General features: G+C 37.4%; 1 protein-coding gene across 2 annotated transcripts in view; it reads right to left on the reverse strand.

The window, feature by feature from the left end:
* LOC129721814 (roundabout homolog 2-like) overlaps nucleotides 1-13,681 on the reverse strand; it is a 289,428-nt gene that overhangs the window by 61,792 nt on the left and 213,955 nt on the right. For both annotated transcript variants that reach the window (XM_055674825.1, XM_055674824.1), the window contains exons 7-8: nucleotides 9,574-9,851; nucleotides 9,274-9,490 (exon numbers count right to left, since the gene is read on the reverse strand). In XM_055674825.1, coding sequence (XP_055530800.1) covers nucleotides 9,274-9,490; nucleotides 9,574-9,851 — 495 coding nt within the window. The remainder of the gene's footprint in view (nucleotides 1-9,273; nucleotides 9,491-9,573; nucleotides 9,852-13,681) is intronic.

Here is a 13,681-nt window from a genome sequence, read left to right on the forward strand (position 1 = left end):
ATCAAAGTTTGAATGTCACTCGTCGGGAATGGGTTTATCTTATACTCTAAGTTTTTTTGAAACAGCTAAAATTTTCACGTATCAGCAAAATAATTATCCCTTTCTCCGTACATCTTGAACGTCGTAGTACACTTGAAGAATTAATTTGGGGTACAATATGTGCAGCATGTCATGTGAAGGTTAAATGTCTTTGCTATTTTTAAAAATATCGAAAAAAAATTATATTGCTCTATCTTTAAGTACAACTTCTTGAGAACATTTTTGTAAATTTTGTTAGAGCCTTGAGTAATAGGAAGAAAGTTAGATAGATTTCAAGTGCGGCTCGTCACGGCGCTATAAGCTAAACTTGAAACTCGATATGTTGTTTGCATAAAATGGCTTTGCCGAGTTACAGCCGGTTATCTACATTTTTTTTTTATAAATGTTAACGTCTTCGGTCGTAATTGATTTTCTAATAAACAAACAACTTTATGCACTCGAATAACTGTACTATTGAAAAATTACAATTTCAATCATATAAAAATTGCTACACAATTGAAAAAAATCCAAACTGCTTATTTTCTCGTGCAAAAAGGTTTATAATCCCCATCATGTTCGTGACATTTTCATAGTCTATCATCAATGAATTACAACATGTACTGCCTTATTCCATCACTCGACAACCTAATTTTGATGTCAATTCCATGACATTACAGAACTTATTGGACATGTAACTATAAAATAACGTTCATAATCGACCTACAGTGGTTTGGTTAACTTTGATACTATGTCTTTCTTACATCTTAAAATTGCCTTCCACCCTTTATTACGTTTTTGGCGGTTTTCGTCGATGCACCTGAATCAGAACCTATAGCCATGTGCTAATTTAACACGTGTGCCGAATATTAGTTTTAGACGCAATTAGCTTTGATTTCCTTACGACTGGCTTCATACCAGGCGAGAGGAGGTGAGTGGAGGACTAAAAGCAAAGGTAACTTGTAGTCAGAACAGGAGTGTTTGCGTTGCTACCCACAAAAAAAAAAAACCAACTTTAGTGTACCTCAGCTTCAGAGTTTGCTTGGGAAAAAGGCAATTTGAGTAACTTTCGTTTGTCGTGCGCGTGACTGAAAGACAAGCAAACTATATATATTCCGATATTTTTCTAGATGATTTCTAGATGAGTATACAATTTACCATAACTATAAGCGAAAATTTTATCGTAGATGATCAAACTACTTAAACAAATTTTATTTATTTTGATACTCAACAACAAATTAAAAATCATTTTGAATATACTCAACAGAAAAACATATTTTAAAATACTTTCAGGTAAGGAAATTATTATATTTGTTAAAGACAATGAAATATTATCAAAAATTAAACAACTATATCTATTTGTTATTTTGGTTGTGAGAAAATGATAATACTGAAAATTCTATTTACAATTCGCGCAATAACTAATAATCAGTTTTCTTGAACCTTAATTTTTTTTATAAATTTTTCATACTTTATTGTACATATATTTGCAGAATAAGATCACAAAACAAAAGACCACAAAAGACCACGGGGGAGTAGGGGGGTATAAAAGGGATCAAAATATGACCACGTAGTTTAGGAATGGTCCCAAATGCATTTTATTATTTTTGGTCTCGCAGAAACTCACAGGGCATATTTTTTTAGGACAAAATTATTTTCTACAACCTTACCAGAGACACTAGTTATGCCAGTCAAACAAACCGATTTAGCTGGAAAAATAATTTTAATCTCGGATTGGACACTCTGTGGGTAATTAAAGTATTTTTATAATCAAAACAGTTGGTTTGATTGGCATAGTGCCTTTGGCAAAGTTGTAGATAACAATATTGTCCCTTCAAAAATAAACATGTTGTAAATTTTTTTTTAAATATAACTTTTTTTTGACTCCTTCATCGCTTCGGTAATTTTTTTGTAATTTTTATACAAAAAAAAAAAGATTTTTGAAAAATAAGCTTTAATTTTAATGTTTCTTTTACATTAAAAAATGAATTTTTTAGAGTTTTTTTATCGGAAAGATAAAATTACTGTCTAAAACTTTTCCAGAGACGTCACACTGATCAAAAAACTTTTGGCTCTGGAAATATTTATAATCACAATAACCCTCCCAAAATAGCATTTTCAATAGCTTCTCAGCCTATAGAAACGTTTATGCAAAGTTTAGGCCAAATCTAAAATGTCAAAAAATATTTAAACTGGGACATTTTTGTGGAACTGCTCAGTTAAAAAGTTATTTCAAGTTATATTAAAAAATGTGCAAAAATATTGAAAACTTCAAAGTTTACAGAATAGTTAACTTAAATTTTGTTTTCCTCGAATTGATAAAGATGTCACTTAGTCTAGTCTGACTAAACAGTGTTAAAAAAAATTCAATAACACTGGTCGACAAAAGCGACAAAAAAGTTGCCCTCCAAAGGTTTTACAGCTTTTAACCATTCCTGTGAATTTTGCTGCTTTTAGAATGCAGAAATGCATCAGAAGGCCGCCGAGGAATTGCTTATCGGATTCGTCGCTTTTACGTTTGCATAGGGCCCATCTCTCATGTTTTCCAGTTCGAGCTCTAGGACAAAACTTGGATTTTGAATGATGAAAGTGCTATGAAAGAAGGATTACTATTTTAAACATAGTTGCATTCAAACCAAAAGAATCAGTTCAGAAGTTTATTAAATTATTATTCACAAAGACATTTCGAGTTTGACCTTTATATCATTTGTATCTATCGAGGTGCTATAACCTGCAATATAATCTGTATAAATGAATGCATCAAGATTTTAGTTTTTAACATTTTTGATTTTCTCGTCATTATCAGTTTATCGATATCTGAATACCTACGGTACTCTTCGTACTTCGTTAGCGTACGCTCCAACGTTACAAATCATTGTAATGCTATGTTTCAGAAACATTTATTTTATTTTTAGAAATTTCGCGAAATTTCGCGAAATTTAGAGCCCAATATCGTTTCGTCTCGAGAACTCGAAATCCACCTTGATTTCGTTTCGACTAATTTGGCGAAATCGAAATTAAGGGTTAATTTCGTTTCGTTACGTTTCGACACCAGAAAAGCCAGTTTCGCACACCCCTAATGAAAACCATCAAATAGCAAACCTGTGCTTTTAATGCAAAATATTCTAGCTTTAAGTTAGATTTAGTTTCAGCTCGTAGTCGGCAGCGAGGATAAAAAATTTGCTTTTAGTTATTAAGATACTTCAGAAAGTAAGCTACCAGATATAATTGGCGCCGTTAAACATTGAATTGTATTTGTGCCGTGTCAAATAAACTATAGAAGAAGAAAAAAAAAACGTCATCCACGGACAATATCCTTTGATTTTTGCTTGCAGTTCTACTTTTCTAGAAGCTTTGTCTTTTAGATGCTGATACATGTTAATGACATAGTCTAATTTCTCATCTGCTGACCCTTGAGGAATATGTTGCATTGCAGCAGTAAAGGATTCATTTAGTTTAGTATGATTCACAATTATTTTCTCCAGTTTTTTCGTAGTAATCGGCTTAGATAGATCTAACGTTTTTAATACAAAGCAATGGTCGCTTATATCCGAGAAAATAGTTTCATTTGTGCCTCCGTGGAGTATAGGCTCCGAGCATACTACATGGTCGAGTACATTCCTACTTGCTGGCCTTGTCGGATGCGTATTTGTGACGGCAAAGTTGTAGCAGTTTAGTAAGGTGATATAATCTGAAACGTAGCTGTTTTCTGTTAGATTAATCGGTATATTGATGTCACCTACCAGGATGCATGGTTGACCGTTTTTGTAGGATTGTAACGTTTCATCCAACTTATGTAAGAAGGTGTTACTGTCGTACGAGGGAGGGCGATACATTGCATTTAAGAAAAGCGGCATACTGCTAACGTCTATGCGTAGCTGCAAGTGATAGAATCCTTCATCGTGTATGTTGGAGAGTACGTTATACACGAGATGACTTCTAACGAAAACAGCTAGCCCTCCGCCGAGTGTATCAGGCCGGCAAGAGAAAATGCTATTGTAGCCATCAATATGATAGAGATGCTTACGTCTTTCTTTTATCCAAGTTTCGCAAAGTACAATTACATCAATGCCGACTGGCAGAACCTTCAGACACTCTTTGATTTTATCAAATTTGTCTAAGTTGTTCATTCCTCGAACATTGAACTGCAAGATCTTAAGACTATGGTGACTATTGGATTGATTTACGTTTTTATTTATTTCGATGAAAGAATTATAATAAATATTTTTCCAATTTGTTGTAGCTATAATTTAAAACATTTTTCATTTTGGTTCGACGGTGAAGCTTTGTTTTTATGTTTGATGTGCCATTTGACGTTTCGGTGACGGTTCGGTACTCAATGTTGATGAATTGTGTGTGCGTTTTGGATTAGATTTCGTAGTTGCAACTTACTTCCAATTTCGTCCACCTTGGCTCCATCGTTGCGCTTTAGTAGAATCTTCCCATTTCTGCCTGGCCAGATATATTTCATATCTAGAACTGCCTGGTGTTCTTTCGCTTCACGCAGAAGTTCTCTGCCGTATCTTGTTGATTCATCTCGAACGGTGATCTTCCTGGTTGAACTTTTAAACTCATTTACGATCGTCGCAGCTAGGAGAGTACCGTGTGACCTCTTTTTCGAAAATAAATTTTCTTCAATCTGCTCCTCTATAAACGATACTAAAACGGGCGGTGGGTTCCCTGATTCGGTCTTTGCAATCAAGCGCCTTGCCTCGGCGATTTCATTTGGCTCAATTTGACAGCCCAACTTCTCGCTAATTTTACGAACTAAACCTATCAGGTTCTCCTGAGGGGTGAGTGGAATACCTAGCAAAACTGCATTTTTTGAAAGTTTTTTTCGATGTAGTTTGTCTATTTCCATCTCTAGCTTGTCAACGGTACTTGATAGAGTCTGCTGGTTGCTTAAAAGCTCCCCCAAAGCATTTTTTGTTTCAGCATTTTCACCCTTCACAAAGGTCATTTGTTCTTTAAGTACGTTGAAATCAGATTTTAGAGCATCGAATTGATTTGCGAGAAATTCCTATGATGCTTCAATGTTTTTTGTGATCTCCACCAAAGCCGATAATTGGAGCCGCGTTTGTTCAACTGCAATGCGTAAGTGAGCTGATTCCTGCTTGGTTTCCCATGGAGCGTAGCTGACTTAAGATATCAGAATATTCCACTTGTTGGTTATTAGCACGCGAAGACATCTCTGCACATTCAATTGAGCACAAAAAAGGTTTTTTCTTAGCTTTGACTACAGCATTTCCGTAAATCTTTTTACAGCGAAAGTGGACACACCGGCAGCAGAAATCACAACTTATGATCCGCGACGAGTTGGCTTCGATCTTCTCACAAATGTAGCACACAGAAGAATCCTCATCGTCTGACATAATGTACGATTGTTTTTGTAATGAAGCTACCGACCAGTAGCACCAATCACTGTGTTACACAGAATGGTATCAGTGGAGCTTTTGTTTGCAGCTCTCTTTTTGTGTGCTGGCATGCAGGAAAGTTGGTTTAAATACTTTGTAAATCTAGTTTATAAGAGGATATTTATCTTAAACTTCACGATGGTCTCAACTACTGAGTAGTACGCCTTCCAAAAGTGAAGAGTTTGACTATTAAGGATGTATTTTGCACCAATATTTTCGTAAATTTGTCTTGAGTTTTCAGTTAGATTTCATGATGTATGTTTCGCTCTTGGTTCGAAACTTCGCAAAACAGTGATTTGTTATTTGATAGTGATGTCTCGGGCTAGAACATCTTTACTGATATTTCACAGCAATAGATTGCTTACCTTTAGAGCAAAATTTTTCATGACTTTAAAATCCATTGCAAACCTTTTGCAATATCTACAAATTGCTAGATTGCATTTCTTTAATTTTACAAAAAATTTTAATAACTAGAAAACATACCAGGAAGACCTACAAAACGAAAATATTTTGAATTGGTTAAACTACATGATCAATTTATAATACAAAATCGGGTTGAAGTCAAATCTCACATTCAAAGGTGCTCCAAGATGTCAAATTTCATTTTGATTCTTGATTCATTATCTTCCACCAATCATTCTGGAAGTGTGAAAACGTGTTCCAGTTTCAACGAATTCCAGTTTAACAAAATTGACACAAACAGAAATCGAAAACAATTGGACGCCGTTCATGCAATGGCTATTGAATATCATTCTGCAAGATACCCACCCATTGTCCCTTCGAACACTGCACACCGGTTCGAATAACTGTAATCAACGGTTCTGACCTCTAATTAGTGCCATATTGAAATCACGACCAGTCATGCAGCAGAAGAAAAAACCACATCGAGCAGAGCCAGGCCGTTTAGGGTTGCTGTTTACTGGCCGAAGGTGACAGACCGCAAAACCACCTCAAAGAACGCGGAATCGGAATCGAAATGACAGTGACGCTTTTCGCTTTGCTTCGCCACAGAGCCGCGATCAGCGGGAATGATCTCTTCCGAGCGATAAGCGCTCGAGGATAGGCTCGAAGGCTGTCACCGTGTTTGCAATCGGATACCGTCGCGGGGCGTACTGATAGCAGTGATACAATCTTTCTTTAGATCTTCTTCTTCTACTCAAGTTACCGAAGCATTGAGCAACATCAACCCGAATGTGTATGCATGCATAATTATATATGCACTGCTTGTCGGCTATCACTCGAGTCACAAGTCACAACCAGCCAAAGCATAGCAGTGCAACAGATTCTTCTTATTTGCTGCCTCTCTTCCCTACTCGAAAAGCTGCTGGCGGCGGTCGGTTGATTCATTGACAGTACAAAAGCTCAATCAACTCTTAAGCATCATTAGGTTATCTCTTCATCGGATCTTGATTCTTTCTTTCCGAGCAGTCCGCCCTTCTCCCACCACCAAAGCGATTTCTATTTGCGGTGGCTCTGATCGATGTTGCCGACAATGATCTGCGCTAGAGTTCTGCTAGCGAGCGTCGCGGAAACTTTCATCTCGCATCTCATCAACGGCGATGGCACTCGCCGCTTTCAGCCGTGGGTCGCCTTTTCTTCTATCCGGTGTAAGGAGAGGACAAGTGCGCGCCAATCTGGAATAGTTGCTTTCGATGATTTTTTTTTCCTGTTTTAGTTTCGAACAACACTCGCCCAAGCTTCGGTTTGCAAACATAATGTAGTACAAGCTCAAACTAATCAAGAGTCACGTCTGGTCAATTCCATAATATTAGTAGAAAAAAATGCAATTCTAACCGTACGCTTGACGACACTGAACACCGATCGAATGCCATAGAAGCAACGAGGAAAGATAATTTACATAATGACATTTAATTGAAAAGACTGTTTTTCATCTGCCCCTTCTGCCGCCCACAAACCAAGTGGCGCACTTCCCACCGTGCCCTCCTACTGTGCTTCGGCTTTGCCGCCGAGTGCCGTTAGAACGTTTCTACGAGAGGAAGAAAAAAAAAACAGTACCATTCAATTGTCCATGAAATCTCCGCCCGCTGCCCGGGACAACGGCGGTTCCGCTAAAGTGGCCCTGAATTGCATACACTGTCAGAGAAACAGAATCGCGCACGCCACAATGAATCGCAAGGACTGAGAACCCCAACGAGCGGGCTGCCGAAGGGAAACATCTCCTGCGGCCTGGGTTTTGTGATTGATTACACTTTAATTTGTTTTACTTTGTGGAAACCCGAAGCTCACGTCCATCCGCGCGCGCGCGGGGTGAGAGACAAGCAAGCACTTAATGACGATGATATAAGGCTATTTAAGTGACGGCATTGTGTTGAAGGGATTGTGAATTCATTATGAGCTTCGACCAGGAGAGAAGGTCTTGTCATTTGGAGCTGCTTCTTTTTCTTTGCGCGTGTTGGTTCCGATCGATTTAAGGCTTGAAAATCAATTTTCATTAAACGTGATTGATAAACAGATGCTGGTTGTTTAGAGTGGGCAGAACGGTTAGGCAATTCCATTTCTTACTTGTCTGATATTTGACATTCACGATTTTCTTTGGAACCTGAAACTCGCTATCTAGTGAAAAACAGCACGAATAATGTTTTAGCAAGCATCAGGATAACTGTCAACAGATCAGAAATAATCCGAAAGCACTTACCGGATCAATTTTACGTAAACTTCTAATCTGAAACACAATTGTTACAGTTAAAGCGTAAAGGCAACATTTAAACAATTGGTTTCATCTCTCAGCGAGTTACTTAATACGGTTACAATCAACCATCATTTCACACCCCTATTTACTTCCCGTACCAAGATTGAAAAAAAAAATAGCAGAAATTATGGGATATGTATTGAGATTCATTAGCGTACCTAAGGGCTAGTTTTCAGGGGCTAGTTTGACCACTTAAAATACAGGGTATGGACGCATGAAATTTAAAAAAATACATAGAAATATTTGGAGAAAAAAAAACAAAATCGACAAATAAAAATTTTGGTTTTGTATGAAAAGAAGACCACAAACATTCTTAATATTGATTTTTCTCCCAACATTTTCTGAAAAATACCCTTCTCGCAAAGCCTGAACACACTCGCGCCCATTGCCCAATAATGCATACATGCACTTCCCAAACACCGACACCCAGCGCGAAATCTCTCTAGCTTTTGTTGCTTGTCCAAAAAGTGAAAGAGTATATCTGCAACTAATACAGCCAGGACGAGAGGAAGGGATGATTGAAAATCCGGACTATTGTTTCCCTGGAGCCGGAGCAAACAACAATCAGCGTAATGGAGTCCACCCTCGTGCTGCGTTGCATGCTTGCGCAACATGTGTTAATGCATCAATTAAACCATTGTAAAATGGGAGCTCCCGACAAAGAACATACATCCAATCTGTAGCTACATGAAAGAACTCCTCCGCCATCGTCTATCACCTCCTGCAAAAGCTCAAGCAGCCCACCCGGAGAGAGGGGGAAAATTCTACAGGACGACGATGATGGATTGATAGTAGGTGCACTTCAAAACGCCATGGTTGCAAACAAGGCGAAACCGAGAAGCTTCTCATTTTATCCCCCCCCCCCCCCCGTTATTTTGGAACAAAAAGGAATATATCTCATTATGGGCTCTCGAAACGGAACCCTCTTGGGCCATTGTTTTGCATATAACACACAAGTGCGAGGGATCTCATTATTTCATCAACATCAAGGACGCGATGATGATGATGATGAACAGAATGACCACTTGAAGGCGGTATCCAAAGTAAAAGCGTAGGTAGAGAAAGAGTCTCAGTGGATAATTGGCCCAGATTCGATTTTCATTATTTGCATTTGTAAAAGGAAGCGGGACTTACCGTCTAGCTTGAGGGAGCCTCCCTGAAGTTGGGTTACCCTGGGAGTGGTGGGAGTGTTCAGCTCGTTTCCGTTGCGCTCCCAGACGATGCGTGCAATACTGTCGGTAGAGTCCGCCAATCTACAGGGCAGGACAGTGTTGGTTCCAACCGGGAGCGATTGATTGGAGGGTACTTGCTGCAACAAGGGTGGAGTAATAGAATCCAGTGAAGAAGCGACCTGCCAGGGGTAAAGAGTTTACGTTACTATCATATTTATTCAAGTATAGATTTAAATTAAATTCTTCAAAATCGAATCCTTGCCTGCAGATAAACCCGGCTGGTTGTCGATCCAGCCACGCTGAGCGCAGAACAGACGTAGTAACCTTCGTCCTCACGTTGAACGCCGCGGATCTGCAACGAACCCTGGCCGGATATCTGGATGCTACCGTACGTATTGTTGGGGAACATCAGCGTCTGAGAGCCTTCCTTGGTCCAGAAAACCGAGGGCAGTGGGCTGCCGGTGGCAGCGCACCGAAACGTCGCCACCCCGTTGGGAACAACCTTCTGATCCTGGGGACGAACAGTGAAATATGGTGGAGCTGTTGAAGAAAAATATCAGATAATTCTCCATGCACTCCGTACACACACAAACAGATCAGTCGGTAAATTATGGTGATGGATTTTATTGTCCACATTTGGTGGACGGCAATAAAATAGAGGGCGTGAATGTGTTCCCGACTTGTTTCGTATTCACAACCGGAACGGAAGTCCAACGATTGGAAGTATCTTACCACCCGGTAGTAAAAATCTCGTTCCCTCGCCGGGACTGAAACTGATCGGCATAAAAACAATTCCCACTTGCGGAGCAAGGATTATCGGGTGTATGAGCTCTATAAAAAAAAGTAGATACTAGCTATCACCGTTCATAGGCGTAACATTTACGATGGTCAGAGAAGAATGCAAGAAAAGGCTGTCTTGTGACGTTGGGGATATGAATAAAACAGATGATGGACAATGATGGTAACTTTGCAAGAGGTTTTTACGGGATGGAGCATTAAACACAAAGCTTACTTTATTTTCCTCGCACAGCTAGGTTGAATATATCATTGTTAGGCCTAACCCTTTTACGCCCAGATTATTTCCAGAAGTGGATATTTTTTTATTAGGTAATCAATCAGTTTTCCAAAACATTGTTTCTTTTTCTGGGAATTGTTGCTTAGTTGTTTGGGCATGCGAAAGATGCAATATATTCGCAAGTTAGCATGAATATATTATTAAGAAAATTGCCATTCAACTCATCACACATATTTTAAAAATTGATATTCATCTATAAATCGTGATAAAATGTTTGCTGAATAACATTTTCGATAAAAAACTGTATCGATCAAGGAGAAAAGGGGAAGTAATGCCCCATTATAACACATGATTTACAGTTTCTTTTTTTTTTCTTTGATTTTATTTCGTGTCATACTTAGAGGCTTCAACAAAGTTTAGAGGCCATTGCATCTATCATCTTGTACGTCTACACAACTATTTGTGGAGCTTACTCAGTGCTGAAGTCTCGCATAAAATCACATGTCCGAGAGAGACATTTGCATCTATTTATATAATTGTTCGAACAGACTGAAATATGAAAAAAATACTTTGAAAACTCTGAAAGTGCGATTAGCAACCTTTGTCATGAACATCTAAAGTGATTACTACAAGTTTAACTCTTACAGAGACCATGAATTGTTTAATTGTCATGTTTCAATGGAAAAACGTGCCATTAAAACTTTGTCAACCGCTGATCTATGTTATCAAGTGCGCAACTTAGTTCTCGGTGTTTTTTTTTATGAAAAAGGAATTTGTTTTGGAAAAATAAAAATAAAATGTAAATCATTTACAGTACTGCCCGCTACCTACCAAAAGCAAAAAACTACACACAACGTCCCTTGGAGGTACCCAAATTTCTGGTTTTTGAATCATCTCCAAAGCATGCAATCGGTTAGGAATAACTTGGTGGGAAATTACTAACACCGAAGCGAGCTGTTCCTGCATTTGGCATGGATCCCCATCGAGCGTTTTCTGTAGTTAATTTCTGTAATTTGACAAATAGCGGGAACTTACTGGCGCACCTGATACAAAATTGAATTTTGCAATTGATTTTTCATACCAAATAGTTTGTATGCATAAAATATAAGTAAATTCTATACAAGCTTATTCTATTTTTTACGCGGAAATCTGCTGTTATTTATCTAAAAAAAGCACATTGAGTATGTTCATATATTTATTTCATATTTATAATATTTATAATAATTTTATTTATTCATGTTTTTTTTTTTTCAATATATATTCATATCGATATAATAATGTTGTTTTATGTTTGTGTTTAGTTTTTTAATTTAGAGTCAGTTATTCCTTAAAGTTTTTTTTCTCCTTATTGACTTCGTTATTTTCATGCTAAGAAATTAAACAGGGCGGCGACTCAATTTCCAAAATTTAATTCTCTGATATTCCCTGATTCTCCCTGATGTTCCAAAACGGATCAGACTTAAACTGGTTCCTGCCAAAATTTGCACCAGTAATTAAAACAATTTAGCTTCGCTTTTGCTAACTTGAATCTTGAACAAAAATATATTTTTGCTGAGAAACACGTCCAGTTTGATAAAGTTGAAAATGAAAATAGCATTGGTCGACAAAAGTGAAAAAAAGTTGTCCCAAAGCTCAAATAAGTACCCTAGAAATTATAACTTTTTAACCATTCCTACTCATTTGAGTTCTCCTGAACGCAGAAGTGCGTCAAAAGGCCGCAGGGTAATTACTCGCTGTGTTCGTCGTTTGAGGGGCAAATAACTATTTTGAGACACCCCTTTTTTGACAAGAAAGTCAATCAGATTTGGAATTCTGGTTGGATCAGTTGAATAATTATTTTGAAACCTTGAATGTAAAAATTAGAAAATAAGTAATTAATAATTTCGCAATCCTACCTTTCTCATTTAAGCTAGTTCCAATTAATTCCAATTAATAGAAATTTGATAACATCAACGTGTGACTTCGTCTCTAATTGGACTCACTATATTCCGAGTTATGACACACATTTAAACTATTGAGCAAGTCTTTGAGTCTTCTGTCAATTGGTTGCAAGAACTAACCGTTACGAGCCCTGTACAAGGTATCATCATTTCCTTGCAATTCATTCTCAAAAAGCTTTACTGTACAACAAAATGTTCCTGTGCATTCCCAGCAGAAATTCAACTGAAATTTGAACTTTGATAAAAGTTTAACAAGTATACTTTAAATTTTTGGAACTATTTGAAATGATTAGATATCAGATCTTTAAGTTTGTGCAAATTGTGCATGTGGTTGCTGAGTAAGAAGAGTTTGAAGGTCATTTAACGAGGAAAAACCCTACCACTCCGCGGAAATAGGGTGAAATAAAGCCTATGCTAAAATGGATACAATCTTCTTAAAATTTACTTTTCAGGAAAATTCTTCTAACAAGAACAAATACTTAGTTTGCTGAACCAAGCACGAGTGCATAGTTTCAGTCAATTAAAGAATGATCGTTTATTTTATTTTTTTGCATATTTTGAACTCATTTGGCATTGATTGGTACTTTCGTTTTCGCGTCGAAAAAATCAAATTCAGTAACTAAGTTATTATTGAGTGTTGTTGTAGGATTGCTGGTGAGCGTCCACATCAATTGCTCTTTAAAAAAATTCAATTCAAAACTAACTTTGTAAAAAAAATCCCAAGCTTTTGAAATTTTCCCTGATAACTTTTCAAATTCCCTGATATTCCCTGATTTCCCTGATCGAAAAATTTAAACCCTGATGATCCCTGATTCTCCCGGTTTTTCCCGGTAGTCGCCACCCTGTTAAAGGTTGTAATAGTTAGGATACATTTTCATCGAATTTTATATTCTGAACATGCGACCACCGAAATAACAGCTGAAAACTATCATACAAAAATGCCTATTAGTCTGTCGAATAAAAGCAGAACGAATTAAACAAATGTCAAATATCAAAATACACAAGCAGAAAAGTTGGATACTTGGCGAAAAATATTTTTTTGATAGTAAAAAATACTGGTAGACGAACCCTTGCACGAGAGTTGCTAAGGACATTTCAAGAATCGCGTATCGGCATCCCCAGACAGCTTCTTGAATTATTGTCAGATTCCTACACTTTTTGTAATAATAGGTAGATAACCTAAATAATCAATTCGAAAACTGCTGCTGGATAGCTATAACATTCACGTGCAGATCTTCAAAATCTCTAATCAGGATTGGTTACGCGTGTATACAGTGACATGCGTTCGTTTAGACGCACCATGTTTTTCATAGGTATTTCTTTCAAAACTAATTGAATTTTGAATGTCATCACTTATTTTTGTTTGTTATCATAAACTAAAACAAACAGCATCGTTTCTTCAAAAAAGTGCACTT

This window comes from Wyeomyia smithii, chromosome 2 (assembly GCF_029784165.1).
Source record: "Wyeomyia smithii strain HCP4-BCI-WySm-NY-G18 chromosome 2, ASM2978416v1, whole genome shotgun sequence".
In the NCBI taxonomy this organism is placed as follows: Eukaryota; Metazoa; Arthropoda; class Insecta; order Diptera; family Culicidae; genus Wyeomyia; species Wyeomyia smithii.